We start from the raw sequence: 27,500 nt of genomic DNA, 5'->3' as shown, positions 1-27,500 counted from the left end.
AAGACGTATTGAGCCGGTGAAGGGGGCGCTTGTTGAGTCGTGCAGCCAAACTCAATCACTCCATTCCACATGCGGGCACGGCGACCACCGCCTCCACTGCCGCCGCAAAGCAATTAACGGGGGGAAGATGAGCGCATTGTTCTGCTGTCAGGAGGGAAAGGGAAAAGAGGCACCGAGAAAGCATTAAAAAACACTGACACGTCTAATCTCTAGCATTGCTTGTGTGTGTGTGTGTGTGTGTGTGTGTGTGTGTGTCTTGTGCTTTTTGAATGTGTAAGTCTGTGTACTTCTATGAGGAAGAGGGTGTGTGTGTGTGTGTGTGTGTGTGTGTGTGTGTGTGTGTGTGTTTGTGTTTAGGAATGTTCAGCTCGGGGTTTGAACCTCTGTTGTCAACCAGCTGTCACCATGCCAACACACAAAGCTTTTACGCGCCTGGAGACAAATGGCATTTTGCCTCGGCTAATGAGAGTCAAGAGATTGTGAGCGACGGCTTACTCACTAACCCACCTGAAGGGACTTAACTTACCCTAAGACATCCAATTATGCCCCCAACACACACTCCAGTACCTGAATCCCATCCCACGCATCACCTAACCACCGTACCACTCCGCCGCATGCCAACTGAAGTCAGACTGTGGTCAAAGCTCTAACTTTTGGATTAGTATGTGTTTGAAATGATAATTCACTAAACATTGGCTGTCATTGAGAGTGTGTGTGTGTGTGTGTGTGTGTGTGTGTGTGTGCGTGGATCAGTTATGCTCCTTCCCTTAGCATTCGACTCCTTCACACCTCTTTACCCTCCCTCTCCACCTCTCTCCTTCCTCTCTCTCTCTCCATCACACGTCTGAGCTGTATCGTCTCCCGCAGTGCTTGACATTAGCAGTGCTGTCACGCAGTGCTCAATATTTCATCAGCAGACAGTTATATTAAAACCAAATCATACTTAGGTTTTCAGATAGCTCAATTATTCTTTTGACCTCCCGCTTTAAATATTACAGTGGATGTGGTCAATGCGGTAAAAGGAGAAAAAAAAATATCCACCCTATTTAGAGTGTGGAACTCCAGGTGAAATGTCTGGGGCCCTGGGGCTTGTGGTCTTTGTGAATATTGCACAGCACTTACAGTACTCCACAGCAATAACATTACCCCCCCCCATTCATCAGCAAATATAAATCAACATGCTTGGCGTCTTTTAAGGAGATTAAAAAAAACATGTTTTCTGAATTAGGAGGAAATGGGTGCTTCTGTTGTGTTTTCTATTGTGTTGGACTAAGTGCTAGAAGGCCAAACACCAGTGACTGTTAAGTCCTGGCCTGGAAAATCAAGTGAGGTGAGCGATCAATAAAGTTCTGTCTCTGTATCTCTCTGTCTGTTTGTCTGTCCAGACCAGTTGTGTGGCTTGTCTCTGAATATTCCACTCACGATTGAAGATGAAGATGTTTATGAGTAGCCTTACTGTGCTGAGTCATGATTGACAGCTGGTGTGATATTATCTGTATGTGTGACAAACACAGCCAAACACAATCTGCATCAGACTGTGAGCAAGCTCCCTAGTGTCACAGAGAACTTAAGATGACCCAGACACACACACACACACACACACAAACACGTATACACAAACACACGATCCACACTTTCATTTTCAAAGTTGCTAAGGAAACCAGCAGGGTCCAAGCCGCAACTTTATTTTACTAAGTTGATGAGCTAAATTGTGTTGATGGTGTGTTTTGCGCTCATTACACAAGCGTTCTGAGCACACTAACGCTGGTTAGTTAGGTCCTTAATAACGGCCTCCTTTCCCAGAAGCACAGAAATGATATCTGTGGTTTCAACATCTCAGGGCACGGCTACTCTTGGGGGAGATAAAAGAGTAATTATAATTGCTTGACTATAAACCTACGATTAGTTATCTAATTTCTCATGGATGCTTTTTTTTCTATTGGGCCATGTTCCCTGTCCTTGAATTACGTTATATAAACGGCAGAGAATCACTGAGCAAAGAGAAGAGTGGACTGGTCGCAACTCTTACAAACTCTTACAAAATGTATACAGTACGTGGTGTGAGTTTGTGTGTGTGTGTGTGTGTGTGTGTGAGAATAGTACAGTGTATGGTGTGATGTTGGCTGGAGCGTGTGCATCTGTGTGTGAAGGGCTCCTTTCAGTTTTGATGAAGATTTAGGCAGGACTTTCACACATACTGCCGGAGGTTGGGATTGGGGGGATAGGTGTGTGACGTTCTACCCCACCTCTCCCCCTTCTCTCTCTGCCTTCCTGCATTCTACCCGGCTCCAAAGCAAAACAAATATTTCCGAACGCCCTGCCTCCAGCTCAGACATCCAGACACCAGTGGCTTAGAGATGAGGATCGTGAGGGAGGGGGGGGGGGGGGGGGGGGGGCGTATATCTGGCTGTGAGGCATAAGCGTGTTCCCATCATGGGCTCAGGAGTTCGTCTGTGACAAGTCACGGCTGTTGTGAAATTGTGAAACACAATGCTGATTAAATCGGGCAGTGGCAGTAACAGAGGCTGACTGCTCCCCTGAATTTTCACTTAGTGTAACCAGGTGTAGACTGGGAGGCGTGCCCTGTTTCCCATGTGTAAACACATCTTATTTAAAGACAAGAAAAGTCATTCTTACACAGCTATTTCACCCTCATTGTACTACTGCATGCAGGCGCACACCCCTGTAGTTATTTGAGCATTAATCTTAAAGTCTATTGGGATTTGACGCAAACCTGGCAACCCCATAGGAGATTTGGCCTTAAAATTTCTCCAGAGATGTTCTGTCAGCGTGTTGTATTCCTTTTCTTGTGTTGAAGTGTTTTTTTTTTTATTATTTCAAATCCCTGCTGAGATGTTTGCTGGATTTGTCAGGGAAACGATCCTCGATCCTTGGGGAGCTACGTATGGAAGCCCAGAGAGGACTGAGGAGAGGAGGGAGATGGGACATGCTGAAATCGACACAGTTACAAAATCAAGCAGAGCACATTCAGTACATGTGACAGATTGAGAGATGGATAGAGAGACAGTGGGAAGACATGTTGTGTGGGCTACAGCTATAATGTGGGGCCCTTTGAAGAATATAATACAGTACTGTGTACGTTTTATTTGAAACAATTCTGTAAATGTTGATGCTGAGAATGCTTTCAAAATGACATATAGTTTTTACTTTGTAAAAATGTTGTAGTTTTTACAATTGACAAAGCATACAGAATACAGTAACTCATTAAGGGAGAATAAAGAAAAATGTTGAGACATATGGCTAAAACCTTCACACAGTACTGTGTACTGAAAGTGTCAAAAGAAATTCTCTACAGGCTGACTCCTTTTACTCCCTTTTACTAACTTTTGTGCTGCAATAATATATGGAAAACTGTCTAGGGGGGCATCATGGTCATTACACCGTAACACTGTCATGCCATTTCATCCCAAACTTGCATGGATACAGATACAAACTGAAGTCTTCCCTCCCATACACTCATTATTTCTCATCTCTTTCTTTCTCTCTCTTTCTTTATTTCACTCTCCCTCTATGTTATCTACTCCTTTTCTTCAATTTTCTCAATCATGTCTCCCCCACCCCCCCTATAACAGACTCATTTGGCAGCAGCGATGGTTATAAGACCACTCCAGAGAGATAAGCTTTGTTTTCCTGCTCTTTCACGTCTCTCGCTTTCTGGGGCCACTGGCAATGTTAATCAGCACTGACGGCAGTCTGGGACCAGGCATGGGGGAAGGAGTGGAGGAACAGGGAAAGAGAGAGGGAGAGAGATAGAGAAAGAGAGAGAGAGTAAGAGAGGGAGAGAGAGAGAGAGAGGTAGTGTTGGGTGGCTGTGAGAGAGATGAAGAGAGGGAGGGAGAGAGAGAAGGCAAAAAAAAGGGGATAAAAGAGTGAGACGAATGAAAATAAAGGATTTGATTTGGCGTCGTCCGTTAGCCTGGGGTCCCTGTGTTTTAATTGAGGAGACGGAGGCGATGGCCATATCTGGGGGGGCCAGACTTTTAGCGTGCTGGGGCCCCTAGCGTGCCTTTGCCAGGGGGGGCATCCCGGAGTCCCCCAGCTCCGCCACTCCTGACAGTTAATCCGTTGCACATCTCCTCCCCACCCAAGCACATCCATCCAAACGCCAGCTCCTCACCCCGAAGGCTCCGCATACTGAGAGAGAGAGAGAGAGAGAGAGAGAGAGAGAGAGAGAGAGAGAGTTAGTGAGAGATTGAAAGAGGCTGTTGGAGTTTGAGTGAAAAAGGGAGAGTGAAAGAAAGCTTGGTGGAGAAAGGGATGTAGTGGGAGGAAGAAAAGGAGAGAACGGAGGGAGGCAGGGGAGAATGTGTGTAGGAATATGAAAAGAATGGGATTCAATAAAAACCTGATGGAGAAAGACAAAGGTAGGTAGTGGGGAGAAACACACAGAGAGAAACAAAGAGCCAAGAGTGAGGCAGGCCAGCATTCAAAGACAGAAAGAGGCATTATCTTCCCTTTCTCAGTATTCACCACCTCTTTTGCCTCTTGACAGGTTCATTACGCCGCGCTCTGCACTAAAGCCAATTAAGGCCACACACACACACACACACACACACACGCACACGCGCACAGGTGGGTGGGCGGCCTGGGTGGTCGAGGTGGGCACAGCTTTCGAAAGACCTTTTCCCTCCTCCCCACCGCCGTCGCGTCCGCCATCGCCTGATGACAGATCAGCTCTGGCGGGGAGTCCGCGGCAGGAAGCTAACCTTTCCCTCTCTCATCTGGGGCTCCTCAGGTGCTCTCCCCAGTGGCCACAGGGCCCTCCAGCCCGTCTCCTCCCCGTCACGCTCAACTTATTTCCGGCTTTGGTGCCGTGTGTGTGTGTGGTGGTAGCATTAAAGCACACAAAAGGCTCGGAGGGATCTGCTCAGACATCTGAGAGTTGGTTGCTCCCTTGAGTTTCTCCTCTGAGTTAGCTTAGCACCGGTGTTTTCCCAGACAGGGCAATTTTATTGTTGTTTGGTGAGAGCACACAGGTGTATTGAGGGAGTGTTGTTAGTTTTTTTTCCCCCCTCTTTCCTTTCTCTTCTCCTATCGGCCTTTTTTGTTTATCCTTTGTGTTTTTTTTTTTTCTTTTGGTACTGTTTTTGAAGAAGCTCAAGGAGGAGGAAACTCGCCCAGCCACTCCATCTGAGCAGCACAGTGACATCAAACAGAAGGGTAAAAGCTGACAAGAAACAAAGCAGGCTTCTATCTTCTCTACTCTCTCACTCTCTCTCTCTCTCCCTCTTCCTCCCTCTTTCTCTTTCTCTCTCTCTCTATGAACTTGATGAAAAAGAATGGAGAAGAGCTATCTAAAAAGGCACTCCTTTGTTTAGCTGGTCTTTTTTCTTACCCCCCCCCCCCCTCCCGCCCCTGTGGTGCATGGTGGCCTCTGTTTGCCCCTGCCTGCTTGTATACTCACTGACCCTGTAGTTGAGCTGTGGTACTGTGTGTCTGAGTCCCCCACCCCACACAGCATCAATACTTTGCTGAAGTCTTATACTTTTGTTTTGTCCGGCATCTGTGTCTTACTGGTGGCCAGTTTGCCACATTACAACATACAACAACACTGTAGTTATTTGAAGTGTGCTGTAGTTCATCTTGTCAGGTAGCCTATAGTGGTCAGGTCATGACTTTTCAAAGAATGTTTCATGCACACTTTGTGAAGTAACTCAAGTCACTTTGGATAAAAGGGTATTACGTGTACATAAACATAAATGTATGTGTAAACCTAATTTTGTTTCCAGAAAGTGTGGATATACCACTTTGTACTCTCCAGTTGCTTGAAGTAGAAGCAGAATGTGTTGAAAACAAGTCCATTCATTCTTGTCTGAATGTCATGTAGATGCATAGGAGCCCTGGGCCAGTATGCAGCTGTGGTTTGGACTGTCACTGTCTTTTGTGACTAGCGCTGTAAATCTTGGCTGTCTGAGATTACATAAGGTGGCGATGCACCAGCTGACAGATGCAGAGTTTTTTATTTTATTTCCCTCTTGTCTATTCTCCCCCAGTCTTTTTCTCATCCCCTTCTCCCCCTTCTCTTCTTTTCTCTTCCATTCTCTTTTCTTTTTTTCTCTCTATTCTCCTCTTTTCACTCCTTTTGGTCCCTCTGACTTTGAGTGAGGCGAGCTGATGGATTGCATCAGCAGGAGTGTGCCCAAAATGGGCCCCTGTCTTTATGCGCTCACAGGTGCTCTCGCTCCCTCTTCTCTCTCTCTCTCTCGTGTACTCTCTCTTCTCTTCTCTCTCTCTCCCTCTTCTCTCTCTCAAGTTCGCTGTTTTAGTTTCCCTCTCACATCCTTTCCCATCCACCCACCCTCACTTTCTCTCTCTCTCCCTCTCTCTCCCTCTCTCCTTTTCATGCTGTCTTCGTCCCACATCTGCCTACCACATTTCTCACTCCCTCTCACACCCTCTCTTTTTCTCACTCTCTCTTTCTGTCTCTCACCCTGTGTGTGCATTTTTCGCAACTTCCCTTTTCTTACTCGCATATTCTCGACATCATTCATAAGATAGTATATAACACCAGATGTACCTCTTCTGACATTTGTTCATCTCTTTTTTTTTTTTCTCTTGCTCTGTCTCTTCTCTCCTGTGCCTTGTCTCTGTGTCTCTCTGCCTGTTGGAGAGGTTTTTTTTTGGGGGGGGGGGTGGAGAAGAGCAGGAGCAGCAACAGCAGCAGTATGTGCTACATGATATAATTAAGGCTGCTAATTGCAAGGCAGTGTGAGGGGTCTGTCTGAATAAAGCGCAGGGTGAGCGTGGGGTTCTCCGCCACGCTGGCCACGCACTGTCTCTCCTGCCTGCCTGTCTGCCTGACACATGCAGTCCACCGAAACAGCTAGTCAGGGGTGGAATGGGATGGAGTGTGTGTGTGTGTGTGTGTGTGTGTGTGTGTGTGTGTGTGTGTGTGTGTGTGTGTGTGTTTTGTGGTGTAGTTGGCAGTTGGTGGTGGTGATCATGGGCTACAATTGTTCTTGGCGAGGGGGTGGCACAGTGAGCGGGTGACGAATTATAAATTGCCACCTCTGATTTATCCTCTATGAAGCGCTATTCTGTTTCTGAATAAGTCCTCTCTAATTCTTGTATTATTCAATCTTTTTGGTGATTTTTCTCTTTGAAACCCATGTTTCTTAGTTGACTGTCATCCTCTTATGAATTTGAGTGGGGAGTTACAGGGCCGGTTCTTGGTGGGAGCAGTGCCTTGCTTTGGCAGCATTTGGTTAGGTTTGGCACTGGGAAATGCTGCCACTCCGTAAATCCCCAAGGAGGAGAAGGAGGAGTGGGAGAGATGGACATATGTGGATAGGCATCGTCCCACACACATTCATTGCACCGAGGACTAGGAACCCCAGTGAATACAAGCAACAGATTGACATTTTGGTTGTGACCAAATGTGCTTTTTAAGCAGGGAGAATGTGCTTTTAAAGCAAAAAAGGTCAGCAATGTGATGCCATGTCATCTTTGTCTACATTCTGAAAGTTAAATGTGTCAATGCACATCACCTGCTATAGCTGGATTGAGAGTGTGTCACACACTGACACCGAAAAGATGTTGGGGCAATTTTGGAGACAAACGGCAAAAGTGAAACTTTGAAAGCCAAATTTTCTCTGCCATGACACAACTGTCCCTGTATGGTTATTCACTTTTAAAGTCAGGAACTCCCCTGACACGGAAGCTTCTGGTATCAGAGGCAAGCCGAGGCAGCACTTAAGAGGCAGATGGTGTGCGGCGTGCTCCTAACTACTGGCCAGTCACTAGGATGTGTTGAGGCCCAAAGGGTCACTCAGTGAATCAGTAAACAAACACACAAAAAAAACCCAGTAGAGACTGGACCAACACTGAGGCTGGCAACAAGTGTGGCGTCCTCACCTGACACTGTGGCAAGCCTGTGGGGTTGTCCTGGCAACAGTGTGTCCTATTGAGGGAGAGAGGGGCGTGAGTGTGTTGGAATGGGCTTTAACGCCGTTCCTCCCCTGTGACACACACAGCTCCCGCTCTGTAACTGTGTTGCCATCGGAATTTTTAAGGCAAATTTTGACCGTTCAGATTGGAAATCCTGAGTTGATTAGCATGAGAGTCAAAATAGAAATGTATTTACTGAATGAGGGTGGATTAAATGATTCATATGAAGTATAATGTGACTAAGGCTGATGGAAATAAGGTGATTTTACATTATTGTGATTTTATTCTGCATTTCTGGTTAAATTGCCCTGATGGTTTTAATCCACATCTGATCACAGCGTATGTCTTGATTAGAATTAGGTGTCTGTTTGCATAACATGGAAGTGAATACAGATATACTGTACATTAAGTCACCTTTTTCTCTTTTTGAGCTTAAAATATTCTAATAAGTTGGATAGAAACCCAGATTCTTTCTCCTTTCTCTTTCTCTCTCTCTCTCTCTCTCTCTCTCTCTCTCTCTCTGACTGAGTGGATATGAGATGGGCCATTTTACTCGGTGTGAGCCTGAGGGACTATAGCGGGAAAAAAAGAAAATCTTTCTCCTGGCTTTTAGGTGACATCATCTCAGTTTATGTATGTGTGTGTTTGTGTGTGTGTGTGTGTGTGTGTGAGTGTGTGAGTGAGTGAATATGTGTGTGTATGCCTGTCTGTGTGAGTGAGTGAGCAGAAAAGAGAGAGAGTGAGTGTGTGTGGCACAGGATTGTGTTTGTATGTTGATGAAGCGATTGTGAGGGTGTGTGTGTCTGTATGAAAGAAATACAGAGAGAGAGTAAGAAAGAGAAGTAAGTGTGTGTGTGTTTGTGTGTTTGTGTGTGTGTGTGCCGTTGAGTGCCTGCCTCATAAGCGGTTCCACTTTCCACCAACAGATGGCAGTGTTCTCCACCAAGGCTCAGGTCAGTCTCCCTCCCCAGTGCCTGGGGGGCGTATGGCGCTCTTAAAATAAACACAGCACGGTGCCAACTCTGTTAAACTCTGCTTCTGTAATATTTATTTTATTTTCATCTCAACAGGCACGCTGCCTTGCGTTTGGTGTGCGCGAAGAGATGACTATTTATAGCCTGGTTGCCATGATACATTGCCAGGGTGTCTTTAAGAATGGATAATGCATAGAGATGTTTACCTGGTGGCCACCCACCACCTTAGTTCAGCATCCCCACTGGGTAGAGAGAGAGAGAGAGAGAGAGAGAGAGAGAGAGAGAGAGAAAGAAAGAAAAGAAAAGAGAGAGAGAGATCTTGGTAAGAAAACTAGGTGGTATACACTAACCATTTTCAGAGTTTAGAGGTGCAGTCATTTTGGGATATATGATGTATGATACAAGCAAATAGCAACTTTACATAGTTCATGGTGAGGACTATAGCAGTATACATTTTCCACATAGCCATGTGTTTATCGAGACAGAGAGCGTAAGAGCTGAACAGACAGATCTAGAGATTGACGGAGGTAGTTTAACTGTTACATAAGAAGGGTCAAATATGCACAGGCCTACAGATGCAACATGCAACAGCAGTCTACTACTCCATGAAATGATGTGTGTGTGTGTGCGTATGCGTGTGTGGGCATGCATCTGCTTGTGTGCTTAACTGAGGCGTCTCGTCACCTCTTTTTAGATGATCTGCATTTTACACACACACACACACACACACACACACACACACACACACACACACACACACACTCTCTCTCTCTCTCTCTCTCTCTCTCTCTCTGCTCCCTGTTACACACACACACAAACACACTCAACTCACCTCTTTTTTTTTCTCTCTCTCACACACACACACACACACAGTTAGCACACAGAGATAGCGTGAGTCATAGACAAGGATGAAACAGGCAGCTTCAGGGAAAGCAGAGCGTGTGTGTGTGAGAGAGTGTGGAGCCTCGGCCGACCTGTTGTCTTCTGAAGAGCCTCTGTGTCCAGCGCAGCGCATTCATCCTTCAATCGCGGTTCACCGCCGCCACTCCCGCCACAGCCACAGATCTGCTGATAATGAATGGGATGGCGGTAGCCCACGATTACTTTGTGACTCACTGCCCCCGTCCTTTGTGCCGGCGTTGTGGTGGGCCATCGCGCTCGGCAACCTGTTGAACGTCAGGGAACGAGACGAGGGCGTGAGGAGGACAGAACGCATCCAGCTGCTCTCTCTCCTTTCTCTCTCTCCTTTCTCTCACTATCTCTCTCTCTCTCACTCTGCTGCCATCTCATCTTCCCATGTCCCTCCCATCTCTCTGTAGTCTATCTATTTGCCCCCTCAGTTGTCCCCTTAGTTGCCCCCTTAGTCCTTCTCTCCCTCTCTTTATACAACCTGCTCTCCATTCCTCTTTTTTCTCCTCTCTCCCTCTCACTCTATCTCTTCCCCCCCTCTCTCCCTCTCTCACCTCACCTCGTTTGCGCTCCTCACTCCGGTCGTCAGGCCACTGCTGGATATTAATATTTAACTCAGTGTGTCATTAAGAGTATGCATTTTTAATGCGCCTACCTTTTTCATCCCCTGCCTCTCCGTCAGCGCTGCCTGCCTCTCTCATCCCCTCCCCTCTTGATCAGCAATAGTGGAGGAGGAGAGGTTACTGGCAGGCCTTTCCATCCATCTATCCCCCCTTCCCCCCCATTCTCTCCATCTCCTCCCCATACACCCACACAGCACGCTGCCTCTATCACCACACAGATACCGGGGATCGGAGATGTGAGGAGGGCAGTGCCTCAGTTGACCTCCATCCCCGAACTATATCTTGTGCTGACATTTAATGTGGCTTCTATGAAAGTGTTATTTATTTATTTTTTTGTCGAATTATGTTCCTGGCCATGACCGATCACCTGCGTTGCATGTCTTGTCATCACCTCCCTGTGTCTGAGCACAACTAATGAATGTGGCAGCTGAAGTGATGGCAAGCTCAGGTGTGTTTGCCTAATCAAAGGGGCTGTGATGAGGCAGGGAAATGCAGGGCAGAGGGCCCAGGTGCAGAGCTCATCCTGTGCCAACTGTCCTCTGGTGCTGCCCCAGGGGATGGTCACTCACAGGCGGATGGCAGACTGTGTGAGATGGACTAGACTTATGTCCCTTAATCAAACTTCCTGTGGTGTGGGGGATGCTCAGTGATGGACTGAGCCAATTTGTCATCCCCTGTGCAGGTCGTGAGCTTCCTCCTCTTTCCTCTTTACCGTGGGGCTTTTAGAACCAGCATGCACTGCTGCAGCTGACTCACTTCCTGCTGAAGTTGCTTTATGGGTTTCCCAGCTGCTGCAGTGTGAGTCTGACTGTGCAGTCAGTAATACAGATGTCCAATATGAGAACACACAATGTACCCCCCCCCCCCCCCACCCACACACATACACACACATACACAGTCAAATCTCAATGTTTCCCAATTGTAGTAAATGTAATATTAGGGTGACTGTCCACTAGGATGACTAACACAAGTACTCAAGTGAGAATACACACACACACACACGCACGCACGCACGCACGCACGCACGCACGCACGCACGCACGCACGCACGCACGCACGCACGCACGCACGCACGCACGCACGCACGCGCACACACACGCATTTGTTCAGCTTGTGGCTGAAATTTTAGGGATCACGGTGTACCTTTCTCACTCCCTCTCCATCCTAATGGCCCTCGGTGTCAAATGTTCCATTCCCCCTGAGGGACGTTGGTCTCCGTAATAAAAGCCTAATGGAAATGGCTCTTAAGCTCAGGTGTTCTTTGATCTGCATTCATTTATGCCAATGTTATTTACGCCCAGCTATTTTTAGAGGCTGGCTTTTTCTGTTGGCCGCTTCAGTCCATCTCTCTCTGTCTCTGTCTCTCGCTGCAGCTAAACAGCAGGTCTGAGTGCTCATAACGATGTGTGTGAGAGAGAGAGAGAGAGAGAGAGAGAGAGAGAGAGAGAGAGAGAGAGAGAAAGTAAGTGTGTACCTTAGCAACCTCCCTTTGGGTAAAGAAAAAAAACTTGAAACAAGGCTGAGACATAGACATGGAGACTCAACAAATTTCTCCCATCATCCCTCCCCCTCCACACACACACACACCCTTACACACACATACAGTACATACACACTACGCTCATATGCTTACACAGACTTTATCTTTCAGGAAAGACTCTGTCTGACTCCTCAGTATAGACAGCCTGTAGTAAATAGCCCACAGATACAACACTGATGCTCCCCTTCATTCTCTGATATGGGAGTGTCTGGACTAAATGAAGCCTGACGATAAATTTGATGGAGGAGACTTGACGGTGGTGTGAGCAACTGTTGAAGGTCGAACTCAGAGTTAAGACCTCTTTGTCCATTTTTCTCTCAGAACACAGCAGTGAGCCTCTCCAGCCACTGATCTCATTGGTGTGTGTGTGTGTGTGTGTGTGCACACATCAGTGTGTTCACTGGACTGGGTGTTCAGAACAGTATGAGCAGTGCAGAGCTCCTAGGAACGCCTAGCAAAACATGAGGCACAAACTCCACTGACCCACATCTCTCTCTCTCTCTTTGTCTTTCTCTTACTCACTCACACACACACACACACACACACACACACACACACACACACACACACACACACACACACTCCCACAAAGCGTCATTCTTTTTCTCCATTCCAGCATCCCTTTCCGTGTTTCCGTGACTACATCAACGACCATAACAGCAGGCATTCTGGCACCGATAACATGACAAAACCCCCGAAACATGGTGGTGTCTAGAAGGGTTAGGGTTAGGATTAGGGTTAGGTTACTTCCTGTCCTGATACTGTTTATTTCTATGGAGATTTCACTGGAGATTTCACTATCTGTTACGTGACTTCCGTTGTTAGCTGTATCCCATCTAGCCACAACCCCGAAACATGTCAGTATGACGCAGTCCCAGTGACGTCCCTCTTATGACAGCCCTCAGTGTCCTGACGCAAGTCAGAAGGCATCCAGAGAGGCGGTCAGTTTTTCCTCAGCTTGAAATGCTGTATGCATTCTACAACAAAAATGCCACCTAGGATTTTAATGGTCTTGACATTTGCAGCTGTTCCATGGCAGGTAGTGTAGTTTCATCATCATCATGAAGCACTGAAGAAGCTGCCATTATAAAACCTTTTTCCTGGAATCAGACATCTTTATCAACCTTTTTAAGAACTGTTGTAGCAGTTTTCAAATTTTGTTACTTAACACAAATATGAAAAGAATATAAGACATTTTCTTTAACTCATTGAATGCCAAGCTGTTTTCGGGAGCTTTGTCCTAGAGTGCCAGCAATCTAGACCATTGTTGATGATTTTTGTACAGCCACAGCATATTCTGTGTTATAGCTATGAACACATATAATGGCTCGATTAAGAGGTGAGACTTTAAGCTCTCGGTGGGTGCACTCTGTTCCTGAGAAATCCCAAGCTAAACAGTGGCTAGTTTTCATCAAAATCGCAGTTTTTTTCTAGAAATGGAGATATAACGTCTTTCATGAAATATGAAGTGTTGCCTGTTACTTACTTGTGTAAACTTTCCCGGGAAGTGATCAGCGAGACCTGGCGAGACTGCCACCTAGTGATAGACCCACGAAAATGGCCTGGTTTTGACCTGATGTGCATGCGTCACTGATTCGACCCAAAGCGGCAACCGAGTTATGATAAAATGTCCAGATAAAATGTCCAGATTGTGCGTTTTCATGAGTTTTCGATCGTCATATGTTTCATTTCCATTCATCACAGAGTTCCCAATCACATATAAGGTGTGTTAGAGTGTCTAGTTGCATAATTTAAAAAAAAAAAGCTAAAAACATAATGTTACGTTTTTGGCACTCAACGCATGGGAAGGAAAAACGTAATATTATGTTTTTGGCACTCAATGAGTTAATTGGTTTATTTAAATTTTAGCTGTGATTGTGCTTATGTAAAAGGTGGACCAATGACTTAAGCAGTGCAATTGATTGCAAGAGTGCAAGAGCGTTGAAGCCTTTTGAGCTCCCTTATACAGTACCCTGCCTTTATTTTGGCATTATCAGCTGTGCTTATCAGTAGAGCAAAATGTCAAAGCAATGTTTGTTCTGCTATGCTTTTTAAACTTGAGTATATATAGAGCTATTGTTTACTTTGCCCGTATTGTATCATCGTGTGTGTGTGTGTGTGTGTGTGTGTGTGTGTGTGTGTGTGTGTGTGTGTGTGTGTGTGTGTGTGTGTGTGTGTGTGTGTGTGTGTGTGTGTGTGTGTGTGTGTGTGTGTGTGTGTGTATGTATGTGTGTTTATGGGGGGGGGTATATACTATGCATATACAGGTTGTTTGTTTTGGTTGGTTTGTTCACCTTTAGTTGTTCCTATACTCTGCGTGACCTCTCCTTCTGTCTGTGCTTTAGTGGATTCGTTTCCATCCGTTTCCACTACTAATGGATATATCTGTGTATTCATGTATGCGCACAATATGGGCTTGACAAAGTGCATTTGTCTTTAATGGGCTTGAATGGCCTCAGTGGAAAAGCAAATGGACTTCAGTCGCAGGTTCAGTCCTAGTTTCTGCCTGACTCCTTGTTCACCTTTCCTGTAGGTTACCAGAGTAGCCCCCTTATATATTAATCACCTGAATATGTCATGCCAGCAGCAGCGCTACCTGTATTTTTAATGCTTTATGTAAAAAAGTGGAATAAAAGAGCATGGCCTTATGGAACATAAGAAGGGCCCACAATATATGTGCTATACATTTTATTTTAATACTGGACAAGTAAAACCAACCAGTGAACTATTGGGTTATAGCTCTGAATTTTTGTTTGTTTTTTTTCTCAATTTTTTCCTTGGGCTCTTTGGCATCGATGATCTAATGATTTTCTGCTTATCCTAAGGGACTGTACGATATTTACCGGGGGGGTCGTCAGGGGGGAGGGCCTAAGAGACATTTTTAAGCCTTAGGGGAAGGCCCAGGAGAATTTTTTTTTGCCTGGGGGGAGGGCCGAGGAAAATTATTTTTTCCTGATCCATGATATTTTTTTTCCCTGATCAATGATCCATTTTCGATATTTTAAAAGGTTTGTAGGCCAAAACATGATTCACGTCTCTTTGACAGAGTGGGCCCCTTGCTCTCTCTCTCTCTCTCTCTCTCTCTCTCTCTCTCTCTCTCTCTCTCTCTCTCTCTCTCTCTCTGTCTCTCTCTCTCTCTCTCTCTCTCTCTCTCTCTCTCTCTCTCTCTCTCTCTGTCTGTGCAGTCACTCAGGTGATGTTTCATTCATGCGGGGCACTCCTCGTGAATGCGCTGGCGTCTGGCTCGGCCTCCTGCGTGGCACTGGGACCTTCTCATACCCCCATCCGCCTGCTCTGACGCACAAAGAGGCAGGGCGAAACAGACGGGCAGACAGGCACACACACACACACACACACACACACACACACACACACACACACACACACACACACACACACACACACACACACACACACACACACACACACACACATCCAGACAGGCATGTATGCTTCCCACCACCACCCCACCTTCTGAGCCCGACGACCCGCCAAGCAACAACCGCCGATCCAGTCCTCCCCTCCCGGGAGGCTAATTGCTAACAAATGCTAATCTGCGGGATTAGAGGAACTCGATGCAGGGGCTCAGAAAAACCGGCTGCTCCCTCTGCTCCGTGGAGTTCAGCACATGAATATGCAGGAGGCTGAGTGGCCTCGTGAGCCTCCTCTCTCCTCTCCTTCTTCATCCCTCTCTCTCTTGCTCTCCACTCTTTCCTCTGTGTCTCACTGTCTTGTTCTCTCTCCCTTTCTTTCACCCTTTTCCCTCCTCTGCGAATTGCTGTCATGTTTACATATGTAGAGAAATCCTAGCCCAGTGTGCGGCTTAAAGCCGTTTTGTGTGTGAGTGAGAGTGAGGGGTGGAGGATGTGCAGACACTCTCTGGACTAAACGACCGCCTCTCTGGTTTTGGGTTTCCATTTTTAACAGTTAACTTATTAGCGATCCCATCCCATTTCCGACTTGTAAAACACGTGTTTTATTAAAGAGCATTACTCACATGCAGGCAACGGTGACCTTTATGAAATAAATGAATAAATAAATGAATAAGTGAGTATGTCAGTTATATATTATTAAATAGAATCTATTACAACTCTGAAAGTCCATGTTTGGAATAGTAGAGAGGAAAGTTATGGTTTTGATTTTAGAGGAGTGGAGAATTTGTGGCATGAATCTTTTTTTGTGTGTGTCTGAAGTGTTTTGTTCTTCAGATGTTATGTTTCCGTCAGCAAGCCCATGAGGTAGCAGGCTAGACATTTTATTTCACCATAGTCTCTTTCTCCTGATTTTATTTAGCTGGCTGGAATTAGAGAATTAGGAAACTGAAGTTGTAAACATCTCACCTGATGGCGGATTCACTGAATAAATTAGTGTGAATATGTGGATTTTTTTTGGAAAGCTAGTACAAGTCAGTGAAATTCTTTCATCAATGCAGATACGCAAATGTACATGGACATAGCTTTGGAACACTCAAGCCTCATGTGTTTTACTTCATGAAATCAATTAAATCAACATCAATAAAATATGGCTGCTTACTACTAGCCATTTCATAGTCATGCATTCAGTTTCCAAGAAACCACAGGCAACAATGTATGCCCTCATTGTAGAAACCCAAGGCAGGCACCAATGTATGCCCTCATTGTAGAAACCCAAGGCAGGCACCAATGTGTAGCATCAGGTCGAAAGGCGCTGACTTTTCAGCACACTGAAGAATGTGCTGAAGGCAAAACATGTTCTTGCTTTTTTGCTACGGAGACATTACTAAGACAATAAAAAGCATAACATATGCATCAAGTGCAGCCTTCTTCTCCTCCCTTTTCAGTTGAATTGTCATTGTCACAAGGCTTAGCAGAAATGTCAAACCCTTGGTGAATGATCAGATGTAAACATTGAAACCCGCTGGTCAGGTAGCTGTGACCGTGACTGACCCCTCTCACCTCCCGTGTCTCCCACAGAGAAGCTGTTTGGGGAGTTCCTGAGCTGGGACCTGCAGGAGGCGCTCTCCCACCTGCCCTTGAAGCCTGGCCAGTCCCTCACCATCCCCGTCTGCATCAAGGTCAAGCTGGACTTCTCCGGACAAGAAAACCTGCTGCAGGATCTCAACGATGGTAAGTCTTCCTGACTCTCCAGCCACTGGGTTTGCTCTGTGGATCTGTTTCTTGGTCTGCCAGTTGTTCTGTCTTTTAATCTATTAAAGCTGTTAATCTCAGTAGCAAAGAAAGAGACTTGCCCCCCCTCCCCTCCCCAAACCGGCCTCGAGCTGCAGTCAACCAAACTGGCAGCCTTGCGGCAACGTCAAAGAGCCACATTCATTAGTATGGTAGTCAGAGTGCATATTGAACTGAGAGACGGCACATCGTCACGTCCTTTGAACATCCTTTGAAAAAGTTTAGTTTGATTTGGGTTGGGTAACAAGGGAGTTTAGAGTGGGATAAATAATCAGAAAGGTACCTGTTCACACAGAGGCCTTGTCTTGGCTGTTGAAGCGAGTCTCTACATTCTACATCCAGAAGTGGGCAACAGTAGAAGTCTGGACTCTGGCTCAGGGAAGCCCCTCTGCAGCTCACAGTAGCTAGCATGCATCTCAGACTCTAAATGTATATTTCTCTCTGCCCCCACTCTGTTCTTGCTTGCATATTTACTGGGCCTCCTTTAAGGTTATGCATGAGTGCACAGACCTGCTCTAGGAGAATTAGCCTGCCCCACTAGTGCAAGGCTAGCAACCTCCTCTAGGCAAATAGCGATGAGCTTTTTTTTTTTTTTTTTTTAATTAGCGCCACGCTAACCACAGACCCTGACTGAGGGAGATAAGCCAAAGCTAGCTCCTGGATCACAGCCTTTAATGCTTCCCCATTATGCTTATGAGAGGGAATGGGAGGGTTGAGGTTGGCTTGGAATGGAGTGGGAGGTTCTAGCTAAGTGCGAATGTGCTAAACAGCCCAGATGCTATCGCACTGTTTTCCTTAAACATGGGAAGTGCCTAGTAATAATTATTTAACGTTAATTAATCCATGTTATTATAAAAAAAAAAAATTGGTGGGGGGTGGGGGAGGGGCTGAAAGGGGAACATGATGAACAGTAGCAGCACAGTGGCATGTAGCATTTGACTCGCTGTCTGTCTGACATGTGAAGTCAACCACCTGCTGCATGCTGGTGACATGCTGCTAATTTTCAGCAACTTAGCCTGTTGGTCTCTGGCTTCTTATCTGACTTCTTTGCTTTTTTGTTTTTTTAATGCCATATCTCTTTTTCTCTCTCTCTGTTTGTTTCATGTGGTTTGAGGCATATGTAATATAGTTTCTATTCTTTATGTTGTTGTACCTCGGGTGTGTGTGTGTGTGTGTGTGGGCGGGGGGGGGGTGTTCTATTTGTTTCTTTACACTGCTTTGTGTGTTTGTCTATGTAGTAGTAAGATTTATTTTCATAGTGGCACTGCACATACACATTTTCTTTTTGTGTGTATGTGAATGTGTATGTGTAGGTGTATGAGAGTGTGTGTGTGTTTGTGTGTGTGTGTCTGTGTGTGTGTGTGAGTGAGTCTGTGTTTGTGTGCATTCACACAGTGGGTGCAGCAGATGGGAGCAGGGTTCATAGGCAGCGTGTAGCCAGGACCTCTCCATCACCCTACTCCACACCATCTGTGCTGTCCCATCACCAAGACACGCTCACAGTCTCCTTCCCAGCTAGCTGCCATACATCACTCCAGCTCTGTGTTTCTACTGCTTTCATATTCTACTGCTGTGCACTTTATTCAGATACTCATACCAGAGACTGTCTAATGAGGAGACATTGCACTCAAAGAATCTCCCATAGGAATGTATGGGGTTAGTTCGTAATGCAAACATGGCAGCCCGACCCTTTGGCCGCCAAAAGTTGACATGTGAATACGTCGTGCCAATCATGTGTTGTGTTCTGGGGCTTTGTGCAGCTGGAGCGTGGTTGGTGTGTCGTGATTCGTGGAGCATTGTGCACACGCAGCTCTACCCGAAGCAGATGCCCAATAAGTGCCCAAAAAGCAATGAAATATGGCCGCCGAGTGGAGGTCCTTGCCTAAAAGAACTCTATAGCTAGACACATGTAAACCTTGCTATTGGGCTCTCTCTCTCTCTCTCTCTCTCTCTCTCTCTCTCTCTCTCTCTCTCTCTCTCTCTCTCTCTCTCTCTCTCTCTCTCTCTAGGTGCATCCCTCCTCAGCATGCGCATGTAATCCAAAACATTCACAATCGTGCAAGACGACTGAATTGCTATTAAATCCGGTTAGCATCATTAGCACGCTGCACAAATTTGTTCAAAACTGTTGCATTCAAATTGACTGCTAAATTCTAATCAACTCAATCCCGATGCAAATGGAAAAGTATTTTCCAAGACTCAAACGGGCCTGTCCCAAGGAGAAAAACTGAACAGTTTAACCAGTAGACTTACTATGATAAACTAGCAAATTACTTTGTTTACAATATTTCCAGGCTTCAACCAGTGCTGCTTATGTGCACAATTGTTTTTCATGATTGTGTTGCTATTTCTTTTCCCTGTTTGCTTTGATTGATAACTGAGGTGATTCAAATCAGAGGAAGGTTAAGTTTAAAATAAAAGTGTTTAAATTGAACTTTTTTCCCCCCTTCTGGTCCTTATCTGAAATAGATTTTTAAAAAATCAATAATTATCGATATCGACCGATATGAAATACTTATATCGTGATACAGTTTTCAGCCATATCGCCCAGCCCTACTCACCATATAGTCAATTCATAACAGGAATGTATCATCATCATCATCACCTTTATTGCCAGACTCAGGGTCCATTCAGAATACATAGACAACACAGACATGACATACAGCATGCATCACAAAGGAAAGGAAAAATAAAGAAAACATTCCCTCTGTGTGAATCCACCTGTTGCGTTTAGATGCACAGACAGATGCTCTCTGGAAAGCAGCCGTGTCCGTAGGGGCTGGAGTGAACTCGTTGCCCTCGCTGCTCTGCTCATCTCTCTCTCTGTCTGGACTGAAGGGACAGGCGTGACAGTCCACACACAGGGCCGAGGGGGCCTTCAGCACAGAGGGACACGCTGATTTATCCCCTGACCACTCCGTCTCGGCTTCTCTCTCACTCTCGTTCTCTCTTTCTTTCTCTTTTTTCCCCCTCTCCCTCTGTCGCTCTCTCTCACTCTCTTTGTCTGCTCCAGTCTACTGTGAGAGCGATAACTCAACCACGACTCCCTATGATGTCATCGGCTGTATTCTTATTGGGTGATGGGACAGACTGTTCTTTTTTTCCATGTTACTCGGGCAGCATAGACGCTATACTAAGGTGCTATTCCAGATGCATGCTGGGAAGGTTCATATCTGGTTCATCTCTTTGTGAACGGTGTCTGCCCCCCCCCCCCAGCCCCCACACACCCCAAAGCAGACACAAGGACAGCAGTAAACACGTCGGAGACAGCACGGGCAACAATGTCAGCCAAGATGACACACAGCACGGGGAGGTAATGCGTGATCAAAGATGCATTAGAGGGTGCTTTTAGCGAAGGCGCGTGTGTCTGTGTCTGTGTGTTTTACAGCGCTGAATTGTTCCCTGGGCTTCAAAGTCACTGCTGTGCCGTGTCTGTCCTCGTCCTTTGAGGCCTTCATGTGATGATGTCATTCTATTTTTAGAAACAGACGTCTGGGGCTCACAGCGTTGCTGGAAGATGTCATTCTTCTAAAAAGGACTCTGCGTATTCATTGCTGCACCTGTATCTGTTAGTCCTTGATTAGAATGACTTGTGATGGTTATAAAACGGCAAGCAAAACACACTGAATGTGGTTAAATAGTTTCCACCAGTCTGTAGCATTGTTAAATTTCATCAAAGGGTGGCACGTCTACGTGTACTTCTAGCCTGGAAAATCCAGACCCTGGCAATCTAGAAAGATAAAGGGTTTGGCCACGAATAATGAAAATGGCCCAACTCGAGGGGCGGCACCAAGCATGCATTTAAAAATCTCACTGGACACAATTGGATAACACTACGACCAATGTTTACTGACTGATTCATTGCAGCGCTGTCGTCATCTGTTTAGCTCGCCTCATGGCCTGCCTATATCAGATACACCGATGTGATTGGTTCCTCGCGATGCAAGGGGTAAAAGTAACGTGCATCATTATTCATTGCCAGAGTGTCTCGCAGAGACAATTCAAATTGTGCTTTCGCAAGAACTTTGGATTTCCAGGATAGTCTACTTCAGTATTTCTACTGAATTTGCTCTTACAGTGCATCTACGAAAACCTGCTGTTGTTAAAAAAAGAACACAATCACAACAAAGAAGCTTCAGAATGCAGGCATATCTGAGGAAAGTTTCATTCTCCTCCAAACTTTGCCATTTCAGCCCCTTCAGCCCCCATCCCACCCGTTCCCTGCAGTCGCTTGACAAGTACCTCCGCGGCTTTGATAATGGACCCATGACAGAAGCCGAGCATAGGCAGAAAGAACAGCTTTCAGACGGCCATTGTGCGCAGTCCATTTACAGTAGGGCCATAGAAACTTCAATCACTTCGAAGCGGCCATATTTAGCCTAATCTCTTCAATGGTGTTATTCAGACTTAATGTTCCATAAGAGGAAGTTTCTCCTTCTCTTTTCTTCCCCCTCTGGTCTTCTCACTCAGTGTTTGATACCTCTTCTATGCTGCTAACTTCTCCCTGTTTCCTGTTTAACTCCTCACATTGATTGGACTGGTGGCTAACTCCTTGTAATTGTATCCGAGCTTTGATATTTTCAAATAATTTCTTTCCCTTCTGGTGGAGGTACGAGCACACATAAAGACTTTGAAATCGGAGTGTGTCTGTGCGTGTGTGTATGTGTACATGTATGTGTGTGATATCTTTGGTGTTCTGGAGAGAGATCTTTATTTGTTTTGCTTCAAAAGTGTAGTGCAGACTTTGGTCTTTTAGAAACAGACATCCACGTTCAGTAGAAGAAGGAGGCTTTTATTTGTTCTGGAGCCGATAATCTGGCATTCGTGAGGCTCTGTGGTCTCACATGTAAAAGCCAGCTTCAGAAGAATAACAAGATTTTTTCGAGAATTTACTTTTTGCCATTTGCCTTTATCTACATCCACACACACACACACACACACACACACACACAGCCTGTAAAGAAAACTGTTACAGAGGTGTGTGTGTGTGTGATTGTGAGTGTATGTGTGTTTGCATCTTTAAGTGTGTGTATCTGTGTGTGTCTATCTGTCACAGTGTCATCAGTGCATTTTGGTCAGGAAAGGGGCAGTGTGGCTGCTGTGTGGCTGCTGCAGCAGCCTTTGAAATTCAGAACATGACTTGACTGAGTGTGACTCTGTGACTTGACTTGAGAGCACACAAAAGAATGTTCTGGAAACTCCAAAAACTTTTGGGGAAAGAAGCAAACGCAGCTCAAAGTGTGTCCGAATCAACAGCCCAGAAACAGTCATCCACTGATGTGTGGCTCACGGACATGAGTGTGTACGAACGTGTGTGTGTGTGTGTGTGTGTGTGTGTCTGTGTGAGTGTGAGTGTGTATGTTGTATGTTGCCACATTTTCCAGCATCACTAGCTTCCCCCTTTTACAGGATATTGAAGGAGGCAATATGTTTTCCAAGGGGCTGCACGGTGTGTGTATATTTTTGTGTAAGAGAGTGAGTAGGTGTGTGTGTGTGTGTGTGTGTACATATGTGTGTGTACTCACATACTGGTGGCTGGCGACAGGTTCTCCATTTTCGATCAGAGATAAACCTCCCGCTTCTCAGCCCCCCTACGGCAGAGCCAGCAGCCCTCCACCATGTCTCCACCCTGCCGCCGGCTCTGTTTACACTGTAGTTTGATTGCATTTAGCCAGAGCAGACACTGTTTATGTATGGCTTCCTATTTGTGGAGAGACGATGAATTTGAAATGATTCTCATCATGTGAGACAGAGGAAGTTTGGAAGGTGGAGAAGGGTAGAGGAGAGAGGGATGGGAGGGAGGGGGAAAAGAGAGAGATAGAGATAAAGATAGACAGAAAGAGAGAGTTATAGCACTGTGAATCTTTACACCTGTTCCTCTAGCCTGAGCAGGGAGGACATGAAGAGTTATGAGTGTTTAAAATAGCATGGCCCCCTCTGTAATGATAACATAACTCAATAGACATGATAGTCATCTTTAGTCATCAGTGTACTCTCTCTATCTCTCTCTCTGTCTCTCTCTCTCTCACTCTCTCTCTCTCTCTGTCTCTCTCTTTCTTTACCTCCCTCTCTCTTTCTCTCAGTCCTCCTCCCTCGTTTTCCCATCTAAGGGAATCATTTGAGATTTATTCCCTCCCAAATAGATTTGTCTAAAAACAATCTCTTTTAGCTCCCTATCTCTTACTGCTGGCCCTGTGCGGCCCGCCTGTGGCCATAGAGATGATGGAGCAGGGCCCTCTCACTGCGTGTTAGGGAAGCAGGGACATGGAGATGGGACTTGGAGAACACACACACACACACACAGTCAAACTCAGAGAAACACAGAAGTGATGCTTTTCCTCATGCTCAGGGAGCCTTGTAATAGACAGACAGACACAGACAGACACAGACAGACACAGACAGACACAGACAGACACAGACAGACACAGACAGACACAGACAGACACAGACAGACACAGGCAGACACAGGCAGACACAGGCAGACACAGGCAGACACAGGCAGACACAGGCAGACACAGGCAGACACAGGCAGACAGACCTCATGCCCAGAGAGCCATGTAATAATTCACAACGCAGGCACACACTTGACCTTTGTAAGATGCCTTGTTTCAGTTATTTTTGTCCATGCAGATATTTGCTGACTGCTTTAACCAGTAGTTCTTCATCTTTGTTCAACCCCAGCTGAAGCACTCATGGCCAGACTGCACATTAATCCATGTCATGTATTCATGTGCAGGTTTGGAGAAAACCTGCTAAAAGTGACAAACAGGCTAAAAAAATCTAACCCTTGGGAGAATGACTGAAGTAATATGCTTGCATCTTTGCACGCGTTTGGATGTGTGTGTGTGGGTGTATTCTGTTGCTCTGGATTCTCGGCATATCTCCCATGTTCTCTTGCCCAGAATGCATTTGTGCCTCCATTGACGTCAGAGAGAGGTGTGTGTGTGTGTTTGTGTGTGGTGACATCACGTCATGCACCGGCCCGGTTTGTCACAGTGGATCAGCAAAGCAAACCCCTTGGCTCCAACTGTCTTATCTGCCTTGTTTTCTCTCTCTTTCTCTCTGTCTTCTTTCCATGATTCTCTCTCATTTCTCTTGCTCATCATGTCTCTCTCTATAGATTTTTTTTGCTCTCTCTCTCTCTCTCATTTTTTATCTTTCTTTTCCGCTAACAAGAAAGCAACCACTGCCTGAGAAAAGCTTGACTACTCCATCTGTGCATTGTATGAAGTAGTTTTACCCCTGCTATTTGTGTGTGTGTTTGTGTGTGTGTCTGTGTATGTCTATTCAATTTTTCCTGTGGTCTGTATGAATGTTTTGATGCGATATCTGTGTGTTTCAACCCAGGTCTGTTTGGCGTTGTGAATTATTAAGCTCTAGAAGAAAGTTTGTGTGTGTGTTTTTTGTGTGTGTGTTTGTGTGTGGATTCTTGTCTTCGTTCCAATGTCTTCTGATATTGTGTGTGTGTGTGTGTGTGTGTGTGTGTGTGCGCGTGTGTGCGTGCACATGTTATGTTGCAGATGGCATCAGTGTGACCGGTCTGCCCATCTCCAGCCCACTCCGGCAGGTCTTGAAACCACGCGCCGAGTCCAAAGCCGTCAGCAGTGAGCCTGGGAAGGCCGAGTACAACCATGTCAAGGTAAGCACTGCCACTTCCTGCCTGCTACAGGAAACGCAAAAAAGTCACTTCCTGTAAATGTCCAGTAGCAACAACTGTCTGGTATCTTTGGGAGGTACCTGCAGCGTTGGATTTCTCTAATGTCTTTGACTGTTCGCTGTTTGTACCTCGAGACTGCACAAATTGACGTGTATGTGTGTGTGTGTGTGTGTGTGTGTGTGTGTGTGTGTATGTGTGTGTGTTTGCGGGCATGCATGTGTTTGTGACAGCTCTTTTTGTTTGCGCTTCGTGGCTAGCAGCGCAGTCGTTTTTATTTCCCATCTCCTCTCAGCTCACTCCTTTGATGGCTTTTAGATAATGAGCATCTGTGGTTTATTATTGTAATTAGTGTGTGTGTGGTTGTGTGTGTGTGTGTGTGTGTGTGTGTGTAAGAAGAACACTGCCTTTCCTGCTGACATTATGACAGCCTAAAGGCAGCCTTTCAGCCTCTTTGGAGAACATGGTCATGTTAGACACGCACTCCCATAAGAGCTCCACAGGGCGTCAGAGGAAGGGAGTGCGTAGTGGAAGCCTGAAATGAACACCCTCAGACTGCCTGACTGCCGATCGGCCCACTAACGGCTAACTTCATCATGTAGAAGACACCTAGGAGATGTCTGTCTAAGGCTCAGTGCTTTAGGTTCAGCCCTTAACATCTGTGGCCATTTTGCTCTCTCTCTCTCTCTCTCTCTCTCTCTCTCTCTCTCTCTCTCTCTCTCTCTCTCTCTCTCTCTATCTCTCTCTCTCTCTCTCTCTCTCTCTCTCCCTCCCTCTCTCTGAAGACTGTTTTCGATGCCGGCGTGAACCTTTCGATGTTCTGCGGCCGCCTGTGTCTGCGTCGCGCACCACGGAAATGGTAGTCAGAATGGCGAACTCCATTGACTGCTGTGCTGAAATATGAATGTTATTGTTTGAGTGTTGTCACAATACCAAAGTTATTGTATTTTATAATCTGCATAATTACTATTAGCTATTATGTGGTGTGTAGGTCTAATTGAGTGCGCATTGGTGGTGTGTATAATTGAGTGCCTGTCACTTTAAGAAATACATGAGGGTAATTAGCTTTTAGTCTCACGGTTTTAGGCTAGTGAAAAGGTTTCAAAATCAAAGACTGGTTTGTGTTCTTTCTGGATTTAAATGGCATTCAGAAGGTCAGCGAGCAATTCCACGTTCCACTTTTTCCTATCAACCTAAATTAAGTCAGTATGGTTCTATTTGAAATAAATCACACCTCTTTCATAAGGCCGGCTTGATTTCGAACTTGCGCGCTGTGGGTGTGACAGAAGCAGGAGTGGGAGAATGCGAGTAACTTAAAAGTGCGTAACTGAAGCGTGTAAAAAAGGGCTTGGTTAAGGACCTTATAGGTTGGTGAAGGAAGGTGCTTAATCATAGCCAGCTAGTTTAGCACAGTAATTCTATGCCTTTGTGAGAAAGCACCCATTTATGAAAGCAAACATTTCCCTGGCAGAATATAATCTGACAAAATATGACCGCTGTGTATATCTTCATAAATAATACTAACACCAAACACACATAGCTCTCACTCAAGCACAGCAATGTGTGTGATCATGGCAGCTGCACAACCACACTGTCTCCACTAGGGGTGTAACGGTTCATGTATTCGTATTGAACCGAAACGGTACGGGCGTCACGGTTCGGTGCATGAATTTACACGGAGAATACACGGTATAAAAATACATAAAACCCGTGTGCGCATTAATTAATGTCATGCGCAATTACTGTTAAGTAGCGAGAGTTACGGGAGTTCTTTAGCGACACCTAACGCTAATCTGTAGCCTCGCCTTAGCTCTGAAGCTCTGATTGGCGCCTATGTTTTTTTTTGTCAGGTCGTCGGTCGAGTCCGTCAGTCATTAGCAGAACTAAGGTTAGACCCACAAGAGTTAGAGGATCCGCTGGTCTCTTTAATATCGCAAGTTTGAGAACTTCAGTTACAGTAACGTTAGTACAGGGGAAAGAGTGCTGGATAAGATGAAACTGTGTCGGCGTTGTTCAGCAGTTGTTGGGTATGTGAGTGGAAAAAATGCTACACATATTCGAAGCCATCACCCAGATGATGTAGGCTACCAATCACTGAAACGAGGGGAAAAAACTTCCCCTGCGCATCAGCAGCCTTTGGATACATACAAATAGGGCCAAAAACTATGGCTTAAATTAAATGATTTCGTAATGACAGAAAGCTATGTAAATCGCGTGGTAATTACCTTTATGTTGGGGTAACTTGTAACTTCTCACATGAGGAGCTGGTAGTGTTAAGTGCATAGACAGTAAAATAAAGTGACAACGCTAACCAGGCTAATAAACAAACCATGCTATGGTGAGTTAACGTCAAAGGGCAAAGTCACGTGACTTCTAGTTGTAGTTATAGTGTGATATTTTTACAGTTAGTAGGCTAGATTATTACTTTACACACAATAAAAAAAATATTGAGGCAAATTGTAGACCCTTCCATATACAACTAAACACAGATATTGAAGGTCTTGCTTAAGTGGATTTTTAAAAATAATTTTTCTATGTAATTTGCACTTTCAGAAATAAGAGATGCTGTAGGCCTATTTTCAGTTTTTAGCTGATTGTCTTATTTTGTTTACAAGTTGCAGATGGAGTCTGGGTACTTATTGTACTGTTTAGCCTACATCTTACACACTTCAGGCTGTTGCAGATAGCTCAGGGAAGAGACTGTATGACACTAGGTGGTACAGCCTG

The 27,500-nt window shown here is 45.5% G+C and overlaps 1 protein-coding gene across 1 annotated transcript in view; it reads left to right on the top strand.

The window, feature by feature from the left end:
- The window catches only part of trappc9 (trafficking protein particle complex subunit 9), a 233,026-nt gene that overhangs the window by 70,501 nt on the left and 135,025 nt on the right, over positions 1-27,500 (top strand). Inside the window, exons 16-17 of the mRNA XM_076301892.1 lie at positions 16,907-17,059; positions 24,640-24,758. Coding sequence (XP_076158007.1) covers positions 16,907-17,059; positions 24,640-24,758 — 272 coding nt within the window. The remainder of the gene's footprint in view (positions 1-16,906; positions 17,060-24,639; positions 24,759-27,500) is intronic.

This window comes from Alosa pseudoharengus, unplaced genomic scaffold (genome assembly GCF_046254945.1).
Source record: "Alosa pseudoharengus isolate Yale_2024_CS ecotype anadromous, Long Island Sound unplaced genomic scaffold, YU_APseudo_1.1 YU_APseudo_1.1_scf_23, whole genome shotgun sequence".
Taxonomy (NCBI): domain Eukaryota; kingdom Metazoa; phylum Chordata; class Actinopteri; order Clupeiformes; family Clupeidae; genus Alosa; species Alosa pseudoharengus.
This window is presented reverse-complemented; position numbering and strand designations above follow the sequence as displayed.